Consider the following 25573-nt stretch of genomic DNA (forward strand, 5'->3'; position numbering starts at 1 on the left):
AGATCATGTCTACAGCATCTTTCACTTGAATAGATGCAGACTCTAGGTGCTGAATTGCAACAGATAATGTCTGAAGTGCACTTTTAAAAATGCTAAGTATGTAACATTCTTGGTATTCTTAAGAACAGTCTTGGCTTTTTCAATAAAAGCTGATTCACTGAGTCAAATGTGTCTGTTACATCTTTGACATTTTGATAGTGTTTGGCATAATGTAAAGCTGCTAAGAACCAGGTACACCGGGAGGAACTTTGAGAAATACAGAAATACTTTCTTAACAGAAGAAATGATATTGTTAACTCCGAGGTGCAGTAGTGGACACCAAAACCTCACACAAGCCTAGATTACAACTGTCCTCTGCACTACTTGTCGTAGAGGAAATTAATAGTTGAATCTGTTCTTTGTTCTTCTTTCTAGTAGCACTAGTAATATGAGCTGTAGAATCTTTGTGTTGAAGGAAATGTGACTTTCTAACTATAGGTTAGTTAAAATTAAAACAAATAAACACAGACGATGGCAGTAACTAAAAAATAGGATCATGATCGTGTAAAATATTCAGTTGAATCATGTACACGATCAGTAAACTAAATTTAAATTTAGATTTGAAAATCCAAGAGCAGATGGCAAAAGATTGCTTGGCCTCCAGTAGTGAAATAGGAGTCTTCCCAAATTCACTGCCAGAAAAGACAAATTTTTTATAATTTCTTTTCAGGCCAGACAAAATTACTATTAAAGTACACTATTCAATGCAACTCGGCACACCCTGCAACATTACTTTGTAAATACAAAAATAAATAGTCTCAAGTGTTAGTGGTTTTTTTTTTTTTTTAATGAACTTCTCTATTGTTGGACAGCATTTAAGGAAAGGCTGGTTGGGTTCATCCCAACTCAGCAGTGTAGGCATATTCTCAAAATGACAACATGGTGACATTGCATAATACACAATGTTGATCTCATCGCGTGCTGTATTTCTTACACCTTCTGAACTAAAAGACACCACGAAGGAATTATTCGAATGGGATGGAAATTGGTAGATGTGATGTACATGTGCAGACAAACAAATTATTACAATTTCAGAAAAAATGGATGATTTAGAGAAAGATCTTTACAAATTGTGCAAGTCCACCTTTGACCCTTAAGCAAGCTGTTATTCAGCTTGGTATTGATTGGTAGAGTTGTATGTTCTCCTAAGGCATATCATGCCAAATTCTCTCCAAGAGGGCACGTTAGATTGTCAAAATCTCAAGCTTGGTAGAGGGCCCTGACCTTAATGCTCTAAACATTCTCAATTGGGGAGAGATCCAGTGACCTTGCAGTCCAAGGTAGGGTTTGGTAGGCACAAAGACAAGCGGTAGAAATTCTCGCTGTTTGTGGGTAGATATTATTTTGCTGAATTATAAGCCCAGGATGGCTTGCTATGAAGGACAATGAAACTTCGCACAGAATATCCTTGAATCACCACTGTGCTGTAAGGGTGCTACAGATGATAACTAAAGGGGTTCTCCTATGAAAAGAAATGACATGACTCCGTAGGGCTGTATGGTGAGTAACCATCAGGTTGGTTTCCCACTGCTCCCTGGTCACCTCCAGACATGTCTCCAGCTTGGAATCTCATAAACTGGCATAGAATTGATAAGTCCCACTTTGAATTTAGCACTAATGACCAGTGAAGACGTGTCCGGAGATGCCCTGGACAGTCGTGGGATACCAACTTGAGATCATCAATGACATCCACCGTGAGGGTTTATGCTGATTGTAGGTGTCTACTATACCGTTGCCATACTCAGCCTCTGTGCTGATGCTGGGTTGCCAACACTTGCAGTCAGGAAGCAGCTCCTCGAGGTGCATTGGACACATAGGCTTCTCACCTTTTCAGAATGATTCATATACCACCAAACCATTGCTTGCACTTTCTATGATTCTTCTCTAAGCAACAAGCCTATCTTGAACCCATACAAAGCATGACCTAGTGTTGCGTGTGGGACAAACACCAAGCTCGAGCTATGGTTGCAACCGACATATGATGGTTATTAGATAGGCCCAGAATTGTTTTAAATTTACTGAGATGCAGGAGTGATTGCAATTCTGGATTGCTTTTACCTTACTCAGAGAGTGCATTCTAAGTTGTAGAATGCATGTAGCCAATAGATAAACAAATTTAAATTCTCCAGGGCACTGTTTTCTGCCTACAGGGGCCACAGCACGAGATTTAAATCTGCTGGGTCTAAGGGCATGTGGAATTTAGTAAAAACAATTCAGCAGGTGTTGTAGTGACTCGGTGTGCCACCTCTCATCCTATTTTCACTTCACATCATGTATTGCTGGGGAGCAGAGTGACAGGAAATGACACACTACTGCAGCTGCTAAAGTTTCCTGGTGGCCATTTTGAGCACCATTTTGACCACTTAGGCAAGACGAGTTCTTTTCATTCACCCGTTAGCAGGTGGGACTCAGTACAGTACTGACCCTTGGCCTCATACTGCAGGTAGAGGACTAACAATGTGTATAGCTTGTGGTTCACACATTTCTGTGCATCAAAAGTGTAAGAGATTTAATTTTATATTCAAACAAAAGGGCTGAGGCTGATTCACCATTAGGTTTGCCTTCTATTCTGTGAAACATTATATTATTATGGTGCAATGTGTTTGTGTTATCGGTGTGGCTAACTCATCCTGATTTTTTAAGGCAATCAGCCAGCTGCACTTTCCTGAGTTATTCGGGCTGTTTAGTCACTATGTCTAGCTTTTTAGAAAGGTTATAAAACAATAACTGTGTCTGCAGCTTTTTTTTAAAATTTGCAGGGTAGTCTTATTGTATGAGTGAAAATGGGAGTGATTTTCACTGAATGTGCAAAACAGGTTTCTCTCTCTCTCTCTCTCTCTCTCTCTCTCTCTCTGTCTGTCTGTCTGTGTGTGTGTGTGTGTGTGTGTGTGTGTGTGTGTGTGTGTGTGTTTGTTTGTTTTTACTTATTTTAATCACACACACACACACACACACACACACACACACACACGCACACACGCACGCACGCAAACACACGAGACCTCTGACTAGTTGCTTGTTATATCATCTCAACTTTTGGAACTTGTGCAGTTCCCAGTGTTGAATAACTTGCATCTATACACTTCAGTCAGATAGAGCAGCACATGTGGTACAGCTATTATTTTTAACGGGCTGGCTGATTAAACTTAAGTTACAGTACTGGAAGTTGTTCCTAAAGTAGTACAAGTGTTTCTAAACTTTTTGTGCTGATATTGTTACACTGTGCTGTTGCTGTGGTGCATGTAGGTTTTGACACTTGACATGATTATGTGGCATATGATATCAAATATACATAAACAAAAGCAAAACAGAACTCTTGCAGTATAGTTATGGTGCTTATTTTACACATATTGAATTTGAAGACTGGTTTCTGTCTGCCACTGCTTGCATCAAAGCAGGTGTGTGAAACCAACAGGTTCAATATTTCCACTGATTCTATGTACAAACATTGTTGAAGAAAATCTTATCCTGTACACAAAAAAGAATAAATGAACCATTACTTAAAAACTCATGATTTTTTTTCCTCTCTCTCGTCAGGTGGAGCTGTATCAAATGATGGTAAAAATGCATCTAGAATCACACTTACAGACAGTGATGCAGTCATGCGTGAAGTGATATTACGAACATTTGGTTGCCCAATTTTTCGCCTTGATGAAGGTTTTATTGATGTGTATAATGAAGATGGAAAGAAATCATTTGAAGTTCACTGCAATATCTTGCCAGCACTATGTGCCGTGGAGACACCACAATGCTTTCTACTGATCCAGGAACCGTACATAAAGCACACACTACAAGACTGTGTTACATTCAGTCCAGCGTTGCTTGGAACGTCTCACATCAAGCCTCTTTTTATAATCTACCAACTATTGCAAGCAATGCGATCAATGCACGATCGTGGCCTTGTGCTTGGAGAAATTGCACTAAGTGATATCCTTATAACTGAGAATCTTTGGATACAGGTTTGAATAAATATAAATTACCTGTTTTATTATATTTCTAATTATGTAAGCATGTTTTGTCTTTGTTGAATTTCAAGAAATAACCCTCATTTCTACAGAACAATTCATATCTTTTGATTATGTTTAACATTAAAATGTATTTCAGAGCTATGCGATCAACAGATGTCCTTGAGAGGGGCAGCGACTTTAAACATTTATTACTCATGAAAGTGGAATTGAGTGATCTTCCAATTTCCAAGGGCATTTGTATGCTCAAAGAACTAACACATTTTTCATTGTGCAAAATCACAGTTAGAAAACGGGAAATGACAATAAAAGAGTATTTAGATGAAATAAAAAACCAAGATAATTTCAAACTTAGATGTAGAAATTGCCAGAAAATTCTTTGCTAAAGGTGTTTTAAAAACATGTGCATTGGTTTCTCTCTTTTTAAAACTATTCATGATAACACATTTCTGATCATACATTTTTACTGAACCTTCTCCAAGCTTCAGTAATTAAACTAACATTATCCACTGTACCAAGGAAGCACCGAGTAATAGGTGATATGAAAATATGGACTTGGACACTGTAACTCAGCAAAGCATACAGTTAATGAAAAATGGGCGCTTGAGAGAGATTCACTACCTACTAATTTGTTTGTCAGTGTTAGATACAGTCAGTCAGTCAATCAGTCTGTTTTGTGTCAGTCTTATTTGTTAGCATTATACAATCAGAAAATTCTTGGCTTTCAAGCTTTAACAATTAGCAGACAAAAATCAGCATTCTATGTAATGATATTTTCCCCCTATATACTGTTTTGGGATATGGCCATTGTATTATTATTAATGGTGTATAAGAAATATTTCTTTCAGGTAATGCCACGACTGGAAGATAACATCAATTATGATCCGTCTTCTAATGTTGGAGATGCAGAGAATGAAAATATGTTCAGTCCAAAAATTCAAAATGTAGAACTGGTAGCAAATGATCTCAAAGAAGATATATCAGCACAGAGCAATATTAGGCCTCATGAGGAAGTGAGGACGCACCAAGAATACTTCCAGAGATACTCAAACCCTCATAAGAAGTTTATTCCCAAGACTGATACTGACCATAAAATGTTGGACCATAAAAGCAATAAACAAAAGCTTGAAAAAATACCTTTAGAGAGCTATTGTGAACAATGGATTAGAGGGCAGCTATCTAATTTTGATTACTTGACCATCTTAAACAATTTAGCTGGTAGACGCCATGGGGACCCTGTCTGTCACCATGTTATGCCATGGGTAACAGATTTCACCTCTCGGACAGGTTCCAACTGGCGTGATCTGACACGTTCCAAATATAGGCTGAATAAGGGAGACAGGCAGCTGGATCTGACGTATGACACAGCCACTGGGACAGCACAGGTAAGTGAACTTCACAACCAAAGGATTTGTGTCTTATAAGCATGCCCTGATATTTTGTTATTGGCTTTCCAGTCGCTTTGCATTTTTTTTTAATTTGCAACTGAAGAGAGATTATACGAGGAAGGATTGGAAAGGAATGCACAATCTTTTTTTTTCTCCACTGGTACTGCAGCTGGGATGTTGAAAGTTAACTACAAAATAATTTGAAGTGTGTGCTGCAGAGGGTATTTTGATTTCATGTGCAGCTCTAGCAAGAGAGGCCTGAACTACTAAACAACAAATGTCATGCAGGTTACTGTTGTCAGCTTGTGAGGAGCAGCGAAGTGTAGTTTGATATTTGTGAGGAAAAGGGCGTAAACTGAGTAAAATTCACAGGGGCGTGCATAGCCTGTAAGGAGATGACAGTATTGGCTGTAACAGTGTCTCCAGATGGTATGCATTCTTGCAAGAGGGCTATATGAAGCTATGCTCTAGATGGTTGGTAACAGCTGAAACCCCACAGAATGTCAGAGCAATTGAGGCAGCAATTTTGCATGGCTGACATGCGCACCTGTGAACCTTATTGCAGCAGTTGAGTATTTTCTGTTGTGCAGTGTACAGTATTGTTCATGACACATTGCAATTTGTGCGCATCTGTTCGGTCGAATGAAGAAATTCCTGATCAGCCAATGCTTTGTGACAGACGTGGAAGTGAAATCAGCAGTCCCCAAATGGCTATACTCCAACCAAATGGACTTCTACGAACAGGACATATTGAAACTGGTACCACGACGGGAGAAATGTGTTGACAATGTTGGTGACTATGTAGAGAAGCAGGTAAAAGTTGTAGGCTCGTTTGTGATTATTATTATTTTTTTTTTTTGTTTTATTTTGTTACGTATTAATCTTTTTGGTAGTAAAATTATTGTATATTACTTTCTGATATTCCCTCATATATATTGGAAATCTCACTTTATGATTAATACAGAATGGTGTGGTTGCATTTGCCGTGCATTCTGGGGGTGGAAACAGGAGATTCAGGAGTGTCCTGGGAGGACAACCATGTAGGACTGGTGTCAGGCTTTGACCATAGCCTTGTAATGTGCTAGGAAGGCATGTAATGCAGAAACCAATTTAACTCTAATGATTTCAATTTTAACTGTGCTAACAAATCATTCTGCCAACCCATTTAAGGCTGGATGGAAAGGTTGTAAGATGTTTAATATTGCTGTGGGTCCAAAACCCTTCGAATTTGAGCTCTGTGCATTGGAGACTTGTCGACCACCAGTATTTGGAGTGCACCCTCTATTGCTAAGTTCCATTGCAAGCCTCCCTTTGTGGCAGTCATGACGATTAACCACACGGACCCCATGAGAGGGTCTGTGAAGTGTGTGTGGCCCAAGTCCTGCAGCTGCAACAGTGTTGACCGCAGAGAAAATAACTGGGTTGGGGCTGACTGGTGTGCTTGCAAATGGTACATTGTCAAACCATATGTGCTACGTTACTGTCCATTCAAGACTAGTGGCTGGAACAATTTACTAGTTGTTTCATCTAGGAAATCCTCGGTGAGATTGATGCAAGAGTTTTAACACCCAGTGTTGCAGGGATTACAGCTCTACCACCTGGCACCATTCTTCATCTTTTGTAAGGAGCACCATACATTTATGAACAAGAATTTGATGCCAATAATAATAATAATAATAATAATAATAATAATAATCTTGATGGCAATTGTTCATCAAAGACAAGGGTATTGTCAGGAGTGCCCCATGGAAATGTGATAGGACCACTGTTATTTTCTATATACTTAAATGATCTGGTGGACAGGTTGGGAATCAATCTGCAGTTGTTTACTGATGATTTTGTGGTGTAAGGAAATGTGTTGAAGGTGAATGACTGTAGGATGATTCAAGATGACTTCTTGTTGATGTGATGAATGGCAGCTGGTTCTGAATGTACAAAAATATAAGTTTATGTATATAAAAAACAAAGATGCTGTAGCTTACCAAACGATAGATAGACACAATAAAAAACACACACACAAATTTCAAGCTTTCGCAACCCAAGGTTGCTTCATCAGGAAGGAGGGAAGGAGAGGGAAAGATGAAAGGATGTGGGTTTTAAGGGAGAGGGTAAGGAGTCATTCCGAACCCAGGAGCGGAAAGACTTACCTTAGGGGGAAAAAAGGACCCCACGCCCACACACACACACACACACATACACACACACACACACACACACACACACACACACAAACACAGGCAGACATATGTAATGTGCAGATGTGTGTGTGCGCGCGCACGTATACCTGTCCTTTTTTCGCCCCAAGGTAAGTCTTTCCGCTCCCGGGATTGGTATGACTCCTTACCCTCTCCCTTAAAACCCACATCCTTTCATCTTTCCCTCTCCTTTCCTCTTTCCTGATGAAGCAACCTTGGGTTGCGAAAGCTTGAAATTTGTGTGTGTGTTTTTTATTGTGTCTATCTACCAGCACTTTCTCGTTCGGTAAGTTACAGCATCTTTGTTTTTTATATATATTTTTTCCACGTGGAATGTTTCCCTCTATTATAAAAATATAAGTTTATGTGGATGTGTAGGAAAAATAAGCCATTAATGGTTGGATACAGCATTACAGTATACTGTTTGACACAGGCATGACATTTAAATATCTGAGCATAACACTGCAAAGTGATCTGAAATGCAATGAGCATGTGGGCGTTGTGGCCGGAAGTTGAATGACAAACTTTGGTTTAATGTGAGAATGTTTGGAAAGTGTGGTTCATCTGTACTGGAGGCTACATATAGGATGCTAATGTGATCTGTTCTTGAGTACTACTTGCATGTTCAAAGGAAGATATCAAAGCAATTGAGAGGCGGGCTGCTGGATTTGTTGCCGATAGGCTTGAACAACACACAAGTGTTACAGAGGTGCTTCAGTAATTCAAATCGGAATTTCTGAAGGGAAGATGGTATTTTTGAGGAGCACTATTGAGAAAATGTAGAAAACTGGCATTTGATGATCCTGCTGCTGCCAACACAAATTTTGCTGAAGAATGATGAAGATAAGACATGAGAAATTAAGGCTCATATGGAGGTACATGTTGTGTTGTTGTGGTCTCCAGTCCAGAGACTGGTCTGATGCAGCTCTCCACGCTATTCTATCCTGTGGAAGCCTCATCATCTCCGAGTAACTACTGCAACTTACATCCTTAATGTATTCATCCCTTGGTCTCCCTCTATGATTTTTACCCCCATTTCTATTCAGTACCTCCTCATTAGTTACATGATCTAACCATCTAATCTTCAGCATTCTTCTGTTGCACCACATTTCGAATGCTTCTATTCTCTTCTTGTATAAACTATTTATCGTCTGTGTTTCATTTCCATATATGGCTACACTCCATACAAATACTTTCAGTAAAGACTTCCTGACTCTTAAATCTGCACTCAATGTTAACATATTTCTCTTCTTGAGACACACTTTCCTTGCTATCACCAGTCTACATTTTATATCCTCTCTACTTCAACCATCATCAGGTATTTTGCTCCCCAGCAAAACTCATCTACTACTTTAAGTGTCTCATTTCCTAATCTAATTCCCTCTGCATCGCCTCATTTAATTCGACTAGATTCCATTATCTTCATTTTGCTTTTGTTGATGTTCATTTTATAGCCTCCTTTCAAGGTACTGCCCATCCGTTTGACTGCTCTTCCAGGTCTTTGGTGTATCTGCCAGAATTACAGTGTCATCCACAAACCTCAAAGTTTTTATTTCTTCTCCATGGATTTTAATTCCTCCTCCAAATGTTTCTTTTGTTTCCTTTATTGCTTGCTCAATATACAGATTGAATAAAATCAGGGATAGGCTACGACCCTCTCTCACTCGCTTCCCTTTCATGCCCCTTGACTCTTACAACTGCCATCTGGTTTCTGTACAAATTGTAAATAGCCTTTTACTCTCTGTATTTGATCCCTGCTACCTTCAGAATTTGAAAGAGAGTATTCCAGTCAACACTGCAAAAGCTTTCTCTAAGTCTAAAAATGCTAGAAACATAGGTTTACCTTTCCTTAACCTATCTTCTAAAATAAGTTGTAGGGTCAGTATTGCCTTGCGTGTTCCAACATTTCTATGGAATCTAAACTGATCTTCCCCAAGGTTGCCTTCTACCAGTTTTTCCATTCGTCTGTAAAAAATTTATGTTAGTATTTTGCAGCCGTGACTTATTAAACTGATAGCTTAGTAATTTTCACACCTGTCAACACCTGCTTTCTTTGGGATTGAAATTATTACATTCTTCTTAAAGTCTGAGGATATTTCACCTGTCTTATACATCTTGCACACCAGATGGTAAAGTTTTGTCATGTCTGTCTCTCTCAAGGCTATCAGTAGTTATAATGGAATGTTGTCTACTTCCGTGTCCTTGTTTTGACTTAGGTCTTTCAGTGCTCTATCAAGTTCTTCACACAGTGTCATATCTCCCATTTCCTCTTCATCTATGTCCGCTTCCATTTCCATAATATTGTCCTCAACTACATCGCCCTTGTATACACTGTCTATGTACAGTACTCCTTCCATCTTTCTGCTTTCCCTTCCTAGCTTAGAACTGTTTTTTCTATCTGAGCTCTTGATATTCGTACAGGTGGTTCTCTTGTCTCCAAGGGTCTCTTTAATTTTTCTGTAGGCAGTATCTATCTCTTACCCCTAGTGATATATGCCTCTACAGCCTTACATTTGTCCTCTAGCCATCCCTGCTTAGCCATTTTGCACTTCGTGTCGATCTCATTTTTGAGACATGTATTCCTTTCCGCTTGCTTCATTTACTCCATTTTTATATTTTCTCCTTTCATCACTTAAATTCACTATCTCTCCTGTTACCCAAGGATTTCTACTAGCCCTCATCTTTTTACCTGCTTGATCCTCTGCTGCCTTCATCATTTCACCTCTCAAAGCTATCCATTTTTCTTCTACTGTATTTCTTTCCCCCATTCTTTTCAATTGTTCCCTAATACTCTGCCGAAAACTCTCTGCAACCTCAGGTACTTTCAGTTTATCCAGGTCCCATCTCCTTAATTTCCTACCTTTTTGTAGTTTCTTCAGTTTTAATCTACAGTTCATAACGAAGAAATTGTGGTCAGAGTCCACATCTGCCCCTGGAAATGTCTCACAATTTAAAACCTGGTTCATAAATCTCTGTCTTACCATTATGTAATCTATCTGAAACCTTCCAGTGTATCCAGGCCTCTTCCATGTATACAGCTGTCTTTCATGATTCTTAAACCAAGTGTTATCTATGATTAAGTTATGCTCTGTGCAAAATTCTACCAGGTAGCTCCCACTTTCAATCCTTTCCTGCATTCCATATTCATTTACTACTTTTCCTTCTCTTCCTTCTCCTACTATCGAATTCCAGTCCCTCATGACTATTAAATTTTCGTCTCCCTTCACTATCTGAATAATTTCTTTTATCTCATCTTATATTCCTTCAATCTCTTCATCTATGGGCCTTGTTGGCATATAAATTTGTACTACTGTGGTAGGTGTGGCCTTTACGTCTATCTTGGTTGCAATAATGTGTTCACTATGTTGTTCGTAGTAGCTTACCTGTGCTCCTACCTTTTTATTCATTATTAGACCTACTCCTACCTCTATCTGAATTTGTGTTTATGAGCCTGTATGCACCTGACTAGAAGTCTTGTTCTTTCTGCCACCAAACTTAACTAATTCCCACCACATCTAACTTTAACCTATCCATTTCAGTTTTTAAATTTTCTAACCTACCTGCCTGATTAAGGGATCTGACATTCCATGCTCCAATGTGTAGAATGCCAGTTTTCTTTCTCCTGATAACGGGATATATAGATAGTTGTTTTTCTCTTGTCTATCTGCAAGTGGAACCAGAAAGGAAATGGCTAGTAGTGGTACAGGGTACTCTCTGCGACGCACCATATAGTGGCTTGTGGAGTATCTATATAGATGTAGATGTAGATGTAGATGTAGATAAAGAAAGCAGCAAAGGTCAGGTGATTCTGAACTGGAGAGCTTGTTAAAACACCCCACCCTACATGAACAAATTGAAGAAGTGGGTCATGCCTAGATGCTGTAGTAAGGTCCAGGGAATTTATAGGAAATTCATTGAGAAATTTCTCCAGTTGGCTGTTGTAATGCTTGTCTTTCGTACATATCTGTGAAAAGGAGCACAAAGTTTTTTAGTCCCAAAACTGCATTTTTCTCAAGTAATTGAGTGAGCGTTTTGCAGTATCTTAAGAATTTTGAAGCAGGAAACAATACATGAGTTCTCAGATACATAACTTGAATAAATTGGTCCAACCGATGATTGTTGACAATGACAGTTCTTCATTCACATTGAAAGACCTGCAGTTTGCATTTGGTAATATATAAACAAAATGGCAGAGCTTTTACATTTTTTAAATAAATTTCAATATCTGTGTTCTGCAAGTTGCTCTTTTATCAACAGTTTCCCCTTCCAACAACTACCGGCTCACAGCTGTCAAGTGCACTAACTGATTTTGCCTTGGTCTGACTACTTTGCACTCACTTACCTAACTTTGGTCTAACACCAGTATTTGCCTTTCAGTATATTTTCCATACAGTTGGCATCATCAGTGTGTTCAGTACATTTTTTAAATTACAATAATTATTATTGTAAATAATTGTGCCTGTGCAGGGCAAGCAGATACGCATGCTAAAGTAATATTGATAAAACAACAATTATTCATTCACAATAGTAATAATAATAATAATAATAATAATAATAATAACAATAAATGTTGTGTATACTTGTGATCTGTATCCAGTTGTGTTGGTTCCTAGGTTTGTTGCTTGGTAATAACAGAACATGAGGTGTCGATTAACTTCATCTGACCATCTCATCCTCTGTCTTTGTTTTCCTTCTAGGGTGGTTGCAGGAAGCATATCCTGCAAAACACCTCTATTTGGATTTAAATAATTTTCCAGTTGGCTAGCAGTGTCGTTACCATTGTGGGCGGGCATAGGGTTCAAGCGTCGTCCCCGACCATGACGGCGCTTGGCCGAGGCTTCTTTAGTTCTGTCCTGAACCAACTAATCACACTAAAAGGGGGGTTAGCCCTGTTAGTGGTTTGTTCTTTTCGTCGCCTTTTACGACTGGCAGACCATACCGGAGGCCTATTCTTTTCCCGGGCCTCCACAAAAGCTATAAATACTTATGCCATACCAATATTGACCTACTCATTTGGAGTAGTGAAATGGAGTAACACAGACCTAGAAGCACTCAATACACTTACACGATCACAATGCCACAAATATAGAATACATCACATACATTCAGCAACAGAAAGATTCACATTAAGCAGAAAGGAAGGAGGAAGGGGATTTATCAACATAAAAAACCTACATTATGGACAGGTAGACAATTTAAGAAAATTCTTTCTAGAACGAGCAGAAACTAGCAAAATACACAAGGCAGTCACTCATATAAATACATCGGCTACACCACTGCAATTTCATAACCACTTCTACAACCCTTTAGATCACATAACATCAACAGACATGAAGAAAGTAAATTGGAAAAAGAAAACACTTCATGGCAAGCACCCGTATCATCTAACACAGCCACACATTGATCAAGACGCATCCAACACATGGCTAAGAAAAGGCAATATATACAGTGAGACAGAAGGATTCATGATTGCAATACAGGATCAAACAATAAACACCAGGTATTACAGCAAGCATATTATTAAAGATCCCAATACCACAACAGATAAATGCAGACTTTGTAAACAACAAATAGAAACAGTAGATCACATCACAAGCGGATGTACAATACTAGCAAATACAGAATACCCCAGAAGACATGACAATGTCGCAAAAATAATACATCAACAGCTTGCCTTACAACATAAACTTTTAAAACAACACGTTCCTACATACAAGTATACACCACAAAATGTACTGGAGAATGATGAATACAAATTATACTGGAACAGAACCATTATAACAGATAAAACAACGCCACATAACAAACCTGACATCATACTCACCAATAAAAAGAAGAAATTAACACAACTAATCGAAATATCCATACCCAATACAACAAATATACAAAAGAAAACAGGAGAAAAAATTGAAAAATACATCCAACTGGCTGAGGAAGTCAAAGACATGTGGCATCAGGATAAAGTTGACATCATACCAATTATACTATCAACTACAGGAGTCATACCACACAATATCCACCTGTACATCAATGCAATACAGCTACATCCAAACATATATATACAACTACAGAAATCCGTAATTATTGATACATGTTCAATTACCCGAAAGTTCCTAAATGCAATATAACACATACCGTACAGTTAAAAGGAAGTGACGCTTGATCAAGGTCCGCGTCACTCCATTTTTAACCGGACTTAACGTCTGAGAAAGTGAAAGGTAATAATAATAGTACATCATAACAGTTAAATATACAATAGTATCAAGGTATATTTATGGTACGTCTTACGTAACCATGTATAAGTCTTTGTTGGTACATTACTGTCACAAACATATAGGTATAATTCGTATGACAGTTTTTTGTTTCATGTAGCATATCTCTTTTGTGTCACTGTTTAGAAACTCATCAAGCGAGTAATATGGCATACATTTGAGCCACACTTCTATTGTTTGCTTAAAGTTATTCATCGATAGTTCACTCACAGCCTTTGAGAGTTTGTTATAAAGTTTCAAGCTAAGGTGTTTGTGGCTCTTTTGTGTCAATGTCAGCCTTGTGTTTGGTAGGTCTGTTTTACTATCATTCCGAGTATTATGAACATGCACTTCAGATCATAAATTAAAGTTCTTTAAGTTCTCTTTAGCATATATTAAAGAATTATAAATGTATATACTAGGTAGTGTCATTATCTTTAGTTCTTTAAAATGATTTTTGCAATTTTGTCTTGGTGCTAGTCCTAAAATGAACCAAATGCTTTCCTCTGCCACTTGAAGATGGTACTTGAACCAACTGAGTTACCCCAAAGAACCCCATATTGCAGTTGTGAATGGAAAAAAGCAAAGTATGTGGAGATTAGCAGATTTTTACTGATAACGTGACTCAGCGTGTGTAATAGAAAGAAAGTTCGAGCAAGTTTGCCACATAGATAATTTGTGTGTCTGTCCTACGTAAGTTTTTAATCTATATGTAAACCTAGTAACTTGACATTTTTTGTATTCTGTTCAATTGGTTTCAGGATGAAATAAATTTCTTCCATTTTCAATTTGTTTATTGATAAAAGGTTGGCTCTGCACCAGTCACTGCTCATTTCAGTTATTACTTTGTTGTATTCTATGACATCTTGCAGATTTTCTCCATCTTGTATTAGTGTCATATCATCAGCATACAGTACATTGTTGCGTGGCATATAATTTGAGAAGTCATTGATGTAAACAATGAACAGGAAAGGGCCAAGCACTGAGCCTTGTGGAATTCCTCTCTTTACTTTCATGGGTGTTGACTTTTGATAGTTTGTTTTTACTAATTGTACCCTATCGCTTAAGTATGACCGAAAAAATTGTAATGGTTTATCTACAATACCGTAATGTTCTAGTTTTTTTATCATTATTTCATGTGTGACTGAGTCAAAGGATTTGTTAAATCTAACAGTGCAACACAAGTGAGTTTCTTGTTTTCATATCCTTCATATATATTACTAAGGAGGCATTCAACTGCTTTGGTTGTCGATAGTTCAGATCAAAAGCCAAACTGGTTCTTACTCAATAATTTATTACTTTCAAAATAATTGTAAATTTGGATATGTATGCAGTTTCCTATTACTTTTGATATAATGGGAACTATTGATATAGGTCTATAATTGTTTGGAATTTTTCTGTCACCTTTGCTATAGATTGGGAGTGTAACTGTCATTTTCAGACATTCAGGGAATACTCCTTCTTCAAGCATGCGATTTGTCAGATATGTTAGTGGCATTAAGATTGCAGTGGCTATGTGTTTAACAGTACTGTTACTAAGCCCGTAATAGTTTTTAAGTTTCTTTATAGATCTGATAATGTGCCCGGAGGTGATTTTTGACCAAGAGAATTTCTTGGTTGCTGGTGCTTGTTGTTTAAGAAGGGTTACAGCAGGTGAAATATTATCAGAATTATTTTTACCAAAAGAAGAAGCAGAAGAAGAAGAAGAATGAGAGCTGGCACAATTTATAAAATATTCGTTAAGGATGTTGCAATCTATAGGCACTGTGGCTTCCTGTGTGTTCATATTGATTTCACTTTTTATTATATTCCAAGTTGCTTGACAGGCATTTTTTGAGCCTGCAATATATTCATCATTTACTACAGTTAACTGATTTTATTTCATATTAGTAAAACTTCTTAAGGGTCACATAGTGTTTCCTGGCTTCCTCATTTTTATCATTATTATTTTTTAGTATAAGTAGCAGTGTCCTCATTTGCTTGAGCTCTGGAGTGTACCACTTGTTAGAGTGCGAAGGTTTTTTTCTGTTAGAAACATTCATCAAGACTTTTTATATTGTGTAGTGTATTTGACCAATCTACATCCTTCAGTTCATGTTTAAATTGTACAATATTGCTCTCTTTTAGTATTCTGAAAGTGACTGACTGTTTAGTTCTCTCTGGGTTCATACTGCCTATTCTGACCCATATCTCGTCATGATCAGATAACTCTAACTCAATCACATCATGCTTTAGTTGATCCTGATTTACATTACTAATTACATTGTCAAGGCATGCATCTAGTCTAGTAGGTTTTTCATTTATACAGTAGCAGCTTAGTGCCTTTAGGCTGTTAACCATGTCATTTACATTTTTTCTACTTTCCCTTATATCTGTATTGAAGTCACCTGCAATAAAAATTTTGTGATTTTTGTGTTTAGTGAATAATTTGATTAGTGAATTTAGTTTATCTATAAGAACTTCCTCATCAGAGGCTGGTGTATGGTACTCAGAAACAATGATAATTTTTTGGGTATGCAATACTATGGCTGCTACTTCAAATACACCTTCAATGGAATGTTTGTGTAGGTCTATCACTGAATGCTGCAGATTTAAGTTTTCTTTTATGTAGATGGCAACTCCACCATGTGCAATATTCGTTCTACAATATTTTGTGGTTAATATGTAGCCATAAGGTACACACAAATCTATTTCTAAGTCATGCAACCAATGCTCATTAATACGCAGTATCTACAGTTAATTTTGTCTGCCAAGTACTGTAACTCATTAACCTTATGCCTTAGGGTTGTACATTAACATGAAATAACATTAAATCGTTTTTGTTACTGGGAGGAATACTTGTTGCTTTTTCTGTTGCATTATCTTTACTGTCCCTTGCAAACTGTTGTGACCAGATCCAACTTGTGTTAGATTTGGCCACTATTGGGAGTTTCCCTGTACCATATCTCTGAACTGAAGCCTATAAATTGTTTTATTAGCAGAGCTTAATTTTTCTCTTAAAATCCCAAGTATTTCTTTTTTTTGCTTAGAAATGACTTTCCTAAGCCATTTAGATGCTGACCATGGCTTGTATGACAAGCTCTGTTACAGTGACAAGGTTTGCTAAGGGGCATAATTGTGGTGCAGCAGCAGTCTGAAATATCATTCATGTCAATCACTGTTACATTTTTGAAATGTTTACATACTGAATCATAGAGGTTATTGGCTTTTTTAATTTTGTTGTTCACACGTGACTGTTCTACCAGGTGTACCAGTATGAAATGAGCTTTTTTTTTTTTTTTTTTTTGAAAATGAAACACTGATTTTGAATTGAAAAGTAAAAACATTTTATTTAAAGTACTGAACATTGATTTCTATACATTTTGACCACCTTTCTGGCAATTTGTGGACTTCACGCCAATAGAAATGTTCGTCTTTTGAAGCAAACCAATCAGACACCCAATTTTCGACTACTTCATAGGAATCGAATTGTTCCTCAGCCAATGCGTGTCCCATTGATGAAAACAAATGGTCATCAGAAGGTGCCAAGTCTTGTGAATATGGTGGGTGGGGTAGCAGCTCCCAGCCAAGTGTTTTGATTGTATCCTGAACCAGTTTTGCTTTGTGTGCATGTGCATTGTCGTGTAAAAAAATTACTTTGTCATTTCTTCTGGCCCATTCTGGTCTTTTCTTGATCAATGCGTTGTTCAAATTGATCATTTGTTGTCTGTAGCGATTAGTATTCACAGTTTCACTAGGTTTTAGAAGCTCATGATATACCACACCTGTCTGATCCCACCAAACACTGAGCATTGTCTTCTTGCCAAATCGATCTGGTTTTGCAGTCGATGTTGATGGTTGTCCCAGATTAACCCATGATTTTTCCTGTTTAGGATTCTTAAAATAAATCCATTTTTCATTGCCAGTAACAATTTGATGCAAAATTGATTTTCTTTCATGTCTTTGCAGCAAAATTTGACAAATGGTTTTTTTCGGTTTTCCATCTGTCTTTCATTCAATTCATGTGGCATCCATTTTCCACACTTCTGGATCTTTCCCATAGCTTTCAAATGGTCAGAAATTGTTTGTTGTGCAACATTTAGCATTGTTGGCATTTGCTTCTGACTCAAAGTATCATCTTCATCCAATATTGCTTGCAATTCGGCATCTTCGAACTTTTTTGGTGGTCTTCCGCATTCTTCATTTCTTACATCAAAATCGTTATTTCTGAACTGTTGAAACCATCTTTTGCATGTTGCTTCTGATAGAGCATGATCACCATATGCCTCGACAAGCATTTGATGCGACTCTGCAGCACTTTTTTTCAAATGAAAACAAAAAATTAATGCTTTCCCCAAATCATAACTTTCTGGTACAAAATTTGACATTGTTAACACAATGAAAACATATGATGTTGTTTGTTCCATGACTTGATGTATACTAAATATCTTTGACAGATGTCATACCAACCAAACAAAAAAAAAATTAAGGCTCATTCACAACAAATGTTCCCTTTCGACACATTTGTATCTTAACGCTCATTTCATACTGGTACACCTGGTATTAGATCATAACGGTGAAGTATTTTAGCCACTATTACATTGGTATGTGTTAGCTTACCCAGTGACTCTGTCATTGCTTTTGTTGCTGCAACTGTTTCATTGTGATACACATCATTAGCACCTCCTATAAATATTGCATAGTCGTTTGATGATGGATTCTTGCATTCTTCTTCAACACTGTCCTCAACTTGGCTTAATCTTGCATTAGGTTTTACTAGTCCCTGAATTTTGAAAGTTCCTGCTGCATCATTTGTTTTCAGTTTTATAGCTAACCCTCTTCCGAAACTGTCTGAAAAAACTTTTAGGTCATTATAGTGTTTATTTTTTCATAGTACCTTTGTGTTCATTTGTTGAGATTGTTTTATCACAGTTTTGTTTGGGGTATGTCTTTTTTGGACTGTCACTTGATGATCACTGTCATTGTTTACATGAGTTAGAGCTGAGTATCTATTCTCATGTTCAGGGATGGTACAAAGATAACTATTCACTTTTGTGTCGTTTGTTACCTTACGAGACGGTCAAGGCATAATCCGTCCTGTGCTGCTTTTCTGAAAATGTGTTTGCCCTGTGGACTGGGACGGTGTTTCGTTATTTAGCGTGTCCATTGTTGTTGTAAATTCTCTATGGTAAACTTCCTGTTGGCTTATGGCATTAGATCTTGTCCTGCGTTCCTCACATTTGCAGTTTGTCAACAATTTCATGTCTTCTATAAGGGATGGATATACCATCCTTTAATTTATGAAAGGGAACAGCCCCAATGTCATGTCAGAATGAATCTGTTGCCAATACCAATGATAAGTGGGGCTGGTAAGTCACAAAGCAGGATGCTAATTGGAGGGCTGCTTTTAATTTATGAAAAGTCAGATGGCATTCTTCTGACAACTGAAAGGGGACTTCCTTTTTATGGAGACAGTTTAGCAGGTGTGAAGTGCTGGCTGCCTGAGGAATAAACGGAGTATAATAATTCACTTTTCTTAGAAGTTGTTCAAGGTATACATGTCTGATACTCTCTGAGGAATAAACAGAGTATAATAGTTCTTTTCTGTATAAATGTTTGAAGGTGTACATGTCTGGCACTCAAGAATAAATTCCATTTGCAAAATTCAGAAGCCATCTTGTCTTTATTATAAACTATAATTTAACGAGCTTTTTTAGATTTTGGCAAAGGCATGTTCTGGATGACCACTGCATATGCTTTAGTGAACCAAGTGCCATCTTCACCAAGAGTATAGCCTAAATAAGCGACTGCTGGTTGAAAGAAGGCTTATTAGGAAAAGTTACAGTTAATGCCTTTTTGTGCAAAGGCAAGAAAACCAGACATAGATTGCACCATTGTTCTCCTGTCCCGTGACCAGTGACCAGAATATCATTGAGATAATTCACACAATACAGAATATGTGCAATAAATTGCTCAAGAAGCCTCTGGAACATGAAGGGGCACTAGCTGTTTCAATAGGCAGCCTTTCATATTGATTCAGTCGGAACAGTCTGTTGGATACTGAAAACTTCTTTGAATCTACAGTGAAAGGCAACTGAAAATGTGCCTCCATTAGATCAGTTTTACAAGAGTTTTCCTCTTAAAAGTTCGCTGGGATGAGGGTGAGGTGGGAGATGAGAATTAATATCCACTTGTGCACTAATGATTTGTTCAGTGCCTCAACACCTCTGAAGAGAGTCCCCAGACTTTCTAACAAATACTAATGCTCAAGCCTGCTGACTGTAGGAAACAGGGGACAAAAACTGATATAGTTTCATTCTGTTTAGTTCAATCTTAACCCAATCCTTAGTGGCTGATAGAATTGAGTGATCTTCACAAAATCTTGGACTTGGCCACCTTCTCCAGACCTTTTTCAAACAGTTGTGCACCTGTTTTACAAGCCGGTAGAGTACACTTCATGATGTAATGAAAATGCAGAGGTGGAATACTCTTAAAGGCCAAAAATGTTCTCATCCTACATATCCGGCACAACCAAAATTAAGAATGCTCAAGACAACTGATTATAGGTGACCATCAGTTACATATAACGTACAAGTGACACCACATGATTATAAGCCCACAATTTGGGATGCACTTTGCTCAGCAAAAGAGCACTGACACTAATGTACATAGACTGTGAAGCATCCTGGTACTGAGGAGTGACTGAGGACACTTTTAAAATAATAAATTTACTAACAAAATGAAATTCAGCTTTAATGCCCACGGATGAATATTCACACAACTACATACAACAGAAATGTCCGTCCTGTGATGTTGACTGCAATGTGCCACCACAATGAACTCTAGAGATGTGGTGGGCGATGGTGCGAAGATCTGGGACGTTACTGTGATGGTGTTGTCGTCGTGTGATGGCTAATGTGCTGCTGGTGCAGACAAGGATGAACTAGGTGGGTTCTGCTGGCATGGAACTGAGAGACGAAACTGCTGGTACTGCCAGTTGTTAGTGCTGGAATTGATCTACTGATGTGTCCAGACAGAACTGCTGGGACTGACGACTTGGGGTGTAGGTTGTAACTGACTCTGCTCAATCTGGCAGTGCCTAAATAGTTGGGAACAGATGAATATCCACATTGCACAGCGAGGACACGTAACATGGCATAACAAAATAGCACTGTGCTGAAAGCACTTTCTCTCTGACAGGCACAGTGCCTGTTGGCAAGGCTGGTGACCCAAGATGCTGTGGAAGTGACATTTAATTCTGTGGTAAACAGCCCAGGCCATACAAGGAAAATATCTCTGTTTTGATGAAAGCTTTTACTACACATCCTCTTCACAGGGCAACGTCCTGCATGGCCTGCCTGGTGTGCATAGGAATTGACCACCAGGTGGATTCAACATCTCTCCCCCATTACAAAGAGATGGGACTGCCATTTCAGAGACATACCATACTCACAGTGTTAGGCTGCCCACCACCACAGCTGACTGTCCATTGAACTAGAACAATCAAGAATACACTCAGCAAAAGGAAAACATGCCCAGGAAATGACCAGAAAAATACAATAACAGAACCTTGCATTTCATGCACATTGAATTGTGTAAAGACACAATGCATATACACTGAGCAGCCAAAGAAACTGGTACTGGTGCTACAACACGACTTGGCATGGACTCGACTAATGTCTGAAGTAGTGCTGTAGGGAATTGACACCATGAATCCTGCAGGGCTGTCCATAAATCCATAAGAGTACGAGAGGGTGGAGATCTCTTCTGAACAGCACACTGCAAGGCATCCCAGATATGCCCAATAATGTTCATGTCTGGGGAGTTTGTGGGTCACCAGAAGAGTTTAAACTTGGAAGAGTGTTCCTGGTCCCACTCTGTAGCAATTCTGAACATGTGGGGTGTCACATTGTCCTACTGGAATTGCCCAAGTCCATTGGAATGCATAATGGACATGAATGGATGCAAGTGATCAGACAGGATGCTTATGAACGTGTCACCTGTTAGGCTTACCTACACATATCAGGGGTCCCATATCACTCCAATTTCACACTCCCCACACCATTAAACAGCCTCCACCAGCTTGAACAGTTCCTTGTTGACGTTCAGAGTGCATGGATTCATGAGCCGGCTCATGAGGTTGTTCCCATATCCGTACACATCCATCTGCTCGATACAATTTGAAATGAGACTCATCCAACTGGGCAGCATGTTTCCAGTCATGTCATCAACAGTCCAATCTCAGTGTTTGTGGGCCCAGGTGAGATGTAAAGATTTGTGTTGTGCAGTCATCAAGGGTACATGAGTGGGCCTTAGGCTCCGAATGCCCATATCACTGATGTTTCATTGAATGGTTCGCACGCTGACACTTGTTGATGGCCCAGCATTGAAATCTACAGCAATTTGTGGAAGGGTTGTGCTTCTGCAATGTTGTACAATTCTCTTCAGATGTCTTTGGTCCCGTACATGCAGGATCTTTTTCTGGTCACAGCAATGCTGGAGATTTGATGTTTTACTCCAGTCCTGATATTCACGGTACAATTGTGAAATGGCCGTATGGGAAAAATCCTCATTTTACCATTTCCTCAGAGATTCTGTGTTCCATCAGTTGTGCATTGGCTATGGTACCACATTTGAACTCACTTAAATCTTGATAACATGCCATTGTAGCAGCAGTAACCAATCTAACAACTGTGTCAGGCACTTGTCATACATAGGCATTGCCGACCACAGCACCGTATTCCATCTGTTTACATATCTCTGTATTTGAATACGCACACCTGTGCCAGTTTCTTTGGTGCTTCAGTGTATAAGAACAGTGGAAAGTGCATACCCTCTGAACAAGAATGCAAGAGACAACTAATAAGAATGATGAATGTGGGTTGTAGGACCTGTGACTTATGCTACACAAGAATAATACAAAAACTTTGCAGAAGCTCAGGTGAAGCACATGAGAATACAGAGTTGAACCAGTAATTAACACAAGAAATCATCCCAACAAAACAAGCATTCCGCGTCCATGTAGGTGAATGGCGACTGGCCTCCATTGCAGGAGGTGATGGGGAAGGGCCGGGTATAAGTGGGCTTGTGGTGAAACTGCCGAGAGGGCACAACCCATGGCCTGGCAGAACACATGATAGGATCAGTGGCATGAACATGAACAGTGAGACCTATCATTGGGCCAGCAACAGTAGCGGAAGTGGCCATGTGGGTGGCTGCTGTGACACCAGTGACTATGAATGGGCTACCGGCAGAGGAAGGACCGGTGTTGAACATACTGACAAGACAGTTGGTGTCAGCACTGACAGGCCTACCAACATAAGGAGGGCCAGGTGGAACAGGGGCGGTGGCGAGAGGACTGGTGAATGGAAAGACGATGTTGCAGACCAGCCTGGTGACAAGTTGGAGGCAGGAAGGTACAAGGCTGACTACGGCTTGAGTGTTAGCTGGGACAGCAACAATGGTGAATGGATAAACAGGAGGACTGATGTTCTTGCAGACTGACCTGGCAATAATGGCAGTGCCGGCTGGGACAGACCCGGCAAGCTGACAGCAGTGACAACAGGATGGTCACTGACCTGACGGCCAGCTAGGAGCAGGCCGCAATGGGCAAACTGGCAACAAGACTGATGCCATCGCAGACAGACTTGGTGATGAAAGGAGGGCTGGGCAGGACAGGGCCACCAATGTGTAGACTGACAACGGAGCTGGGGTCATTGCAGACATGTTTTGTTATGACATTCAGGCAGCCCGTGACTGGGACTGTGCTGACAGGAATGATGCTTAGAGGAGGACTGGCTGTAACAGGGCCAGTGCCGACAGAATTGACGAGAGAGATAGTGTCTGATGGCATCACATGCAAGGGCTGAATCAAGAGTAGCAGTATTGCAGCCATAGAACTCTGAGAACAAGACACGGAGCACCACATGGCATGACAACAACATTGTAAGTAAACTGACTGAAAGTGACCCATCTTACCACACCAGAAAAGCTGGGATGCTCTCTCTGGTCTCTATTTGTGAAGAAGCTCACTTGAACATCGTGAAAAAGTTTCTCTGATATTAACTGAGGGCATGGCACGCACTTTGCTTGGCCAGAGGTGACTGACAACGAAAATGTACAACAATAATGTTTTCTAGGTGCGAGCCGGGGAAAAACTGACATCACAAATGTAAAATTTCTGCACCCACACTGGCAAGAAAGAGCACTGCATTGAGTACCTTTGGTGCCATAGGCTGTAGAATGCAACTCCAACTGTTGACAGTACAGGTCCCAGTCCACTTTCTGACCATTGAACACATGAAAAAGTGGTGTCGATGCAGAAGCGGGGTGTTGAGCCACAGCTGTAGTAGCCAAAACCTGAGTGAGTTGAATTATGTTCAGCTAAAAGTTCTGAATTTGCTCCTCCTGCAAGCGAATGACTTGATACAGTAGTTGCTGTGACAATGAGACAGGCATAATGGTACTTTTTAACACACAAATTGTGCATGAGAACACTGCCAGCAAATGAGAAACTAGAACTTGCAACACTGAAAACAACTTAGACCAGCAGTGTGAATGAGGAGTCACACTGGTACACACTTTAACAAACTGCTTGAACTATGCAGAAAGACAACTATTTAGAAACTCACCACAAAAACTTAAGACTCTACCCGGGTGTAAGAATCATGAATGCTGCCCTCTGACTGCCGGAATAAAACAAGTAGGAAAATACTGCCCCAGCAAAACTAACTAGCACATGATCAGCAATTTGAAAACAAAACCTGCTCCAGCAAACAAACCAGTACACTGAAAGCTCCAAAACCAAACTGAAAGAACACTGAAACACAAAACCCCCTCTGCCACACGCCATAAGGTGGATGTAGATGTAGAACCTGTGAGAGACAACAATGTCAAAATGCATCTTTATCTTTTTTCCATTGAAGCATGGCAGAAAAGAGGAGAGAAGATGATAACAACAACAACAACATACTTAAACCAAACACACATGGACACAGACTTGTTGCCAATGACGTATGCATGTGTCCCACACAAGAGAGACAAATGCCTCGCAATGGAGAATGGTGGGTATAGAACAACACTGAAAAAAATCTTTTACCTTATTCCCATTGAAGTACTGAGGTATGGTAAAGACACTTTTAAATGAATAACTATTGTAACAACATGAAACTTAGTGTCGTTGTATGAGTACCCACATAACTACATATGACAGAAAGGTCTCTCCCATTATGATGTCTGAGATATGTCACGAAAAGGAACCATAGAGTCATGCTAGGTGGCAGTATGGAAACCTGGGTTGCTACTGGGTCTCTGCTGTTGGCATATATTGGCTGACGTGCTGCTGGTGTAGACCAGGATGAAACTGGGCTGTGTCTGTCTGTGTGGAGCACTGAGAAAAAGTTGCTGGCACTGACAGGTAATGCTGGAACTGAACTGTTGATAAAGCCAGACAACTGTTGGTTCTGCTGACTTGAGATGTAGGGCATAACCCACTGTGCATAGTCTGGCGGCAGCCTAGTCAGGAATGGATGGATGTCCGTACAGCTCTGCAAGGGCACATGACCTGGCATAGCAAAATACTGCCCTGCTGACAGCGCTTTCTGCTGTGACAAGCAAACTGTGTGCAAGTGAGACTGGTGCCCCCAAATGCTGTGGAGGTGACATGTAACTCTGTGGTAAACAACTTAGGTCATACAAGGAATGACCTGTGTTTTGATGAGTCATTTACATGCTTCCTCTTGGTGGGGCTGGTACCC

General features: G+C 39.3%; 1 protein-coding gene across 1 annotated transcript in view; it reads left to right on the plus strand.

Annotated features, from left to right (window-relative positions):
- LOC126412163 (WD repeat-containing protein 81) overlaps positions 1 to 25573 on the plus strand; it is a 300014-nt gene that overhangs the window by 10972 nt on the left and 263469 nt on the right. Inside the window, exons 4-5 of the mRNA XM_050081630.1 lie at positions 3577 to 3998; positions 4853 to 5389. Of these exons, the coding sequence (XP_049937587.1) occupies positions 3577 to 3998; positions 4853 to 5389 (959 nt within the window). The remainder of the gene's footprint in view (positions 1 to 3576; positions 3999 to 4852; positions 5390 to 25573) is intronic.

Source organism: Schistocerca serialis, chromosome 7, assembly GCF_023864345.2.
Source record: "Schistocerca serialis cubense isolate TAMUIC-IGC-003099 chromosome 7, iqSchSeri2.2, whole genome shotgun sequence".
NCBI lineage: Eukaryota > Metazoa > Arthropoda > Insecta > Orthoptera > Acrididae > Schistocerca > Schistocerca serialis.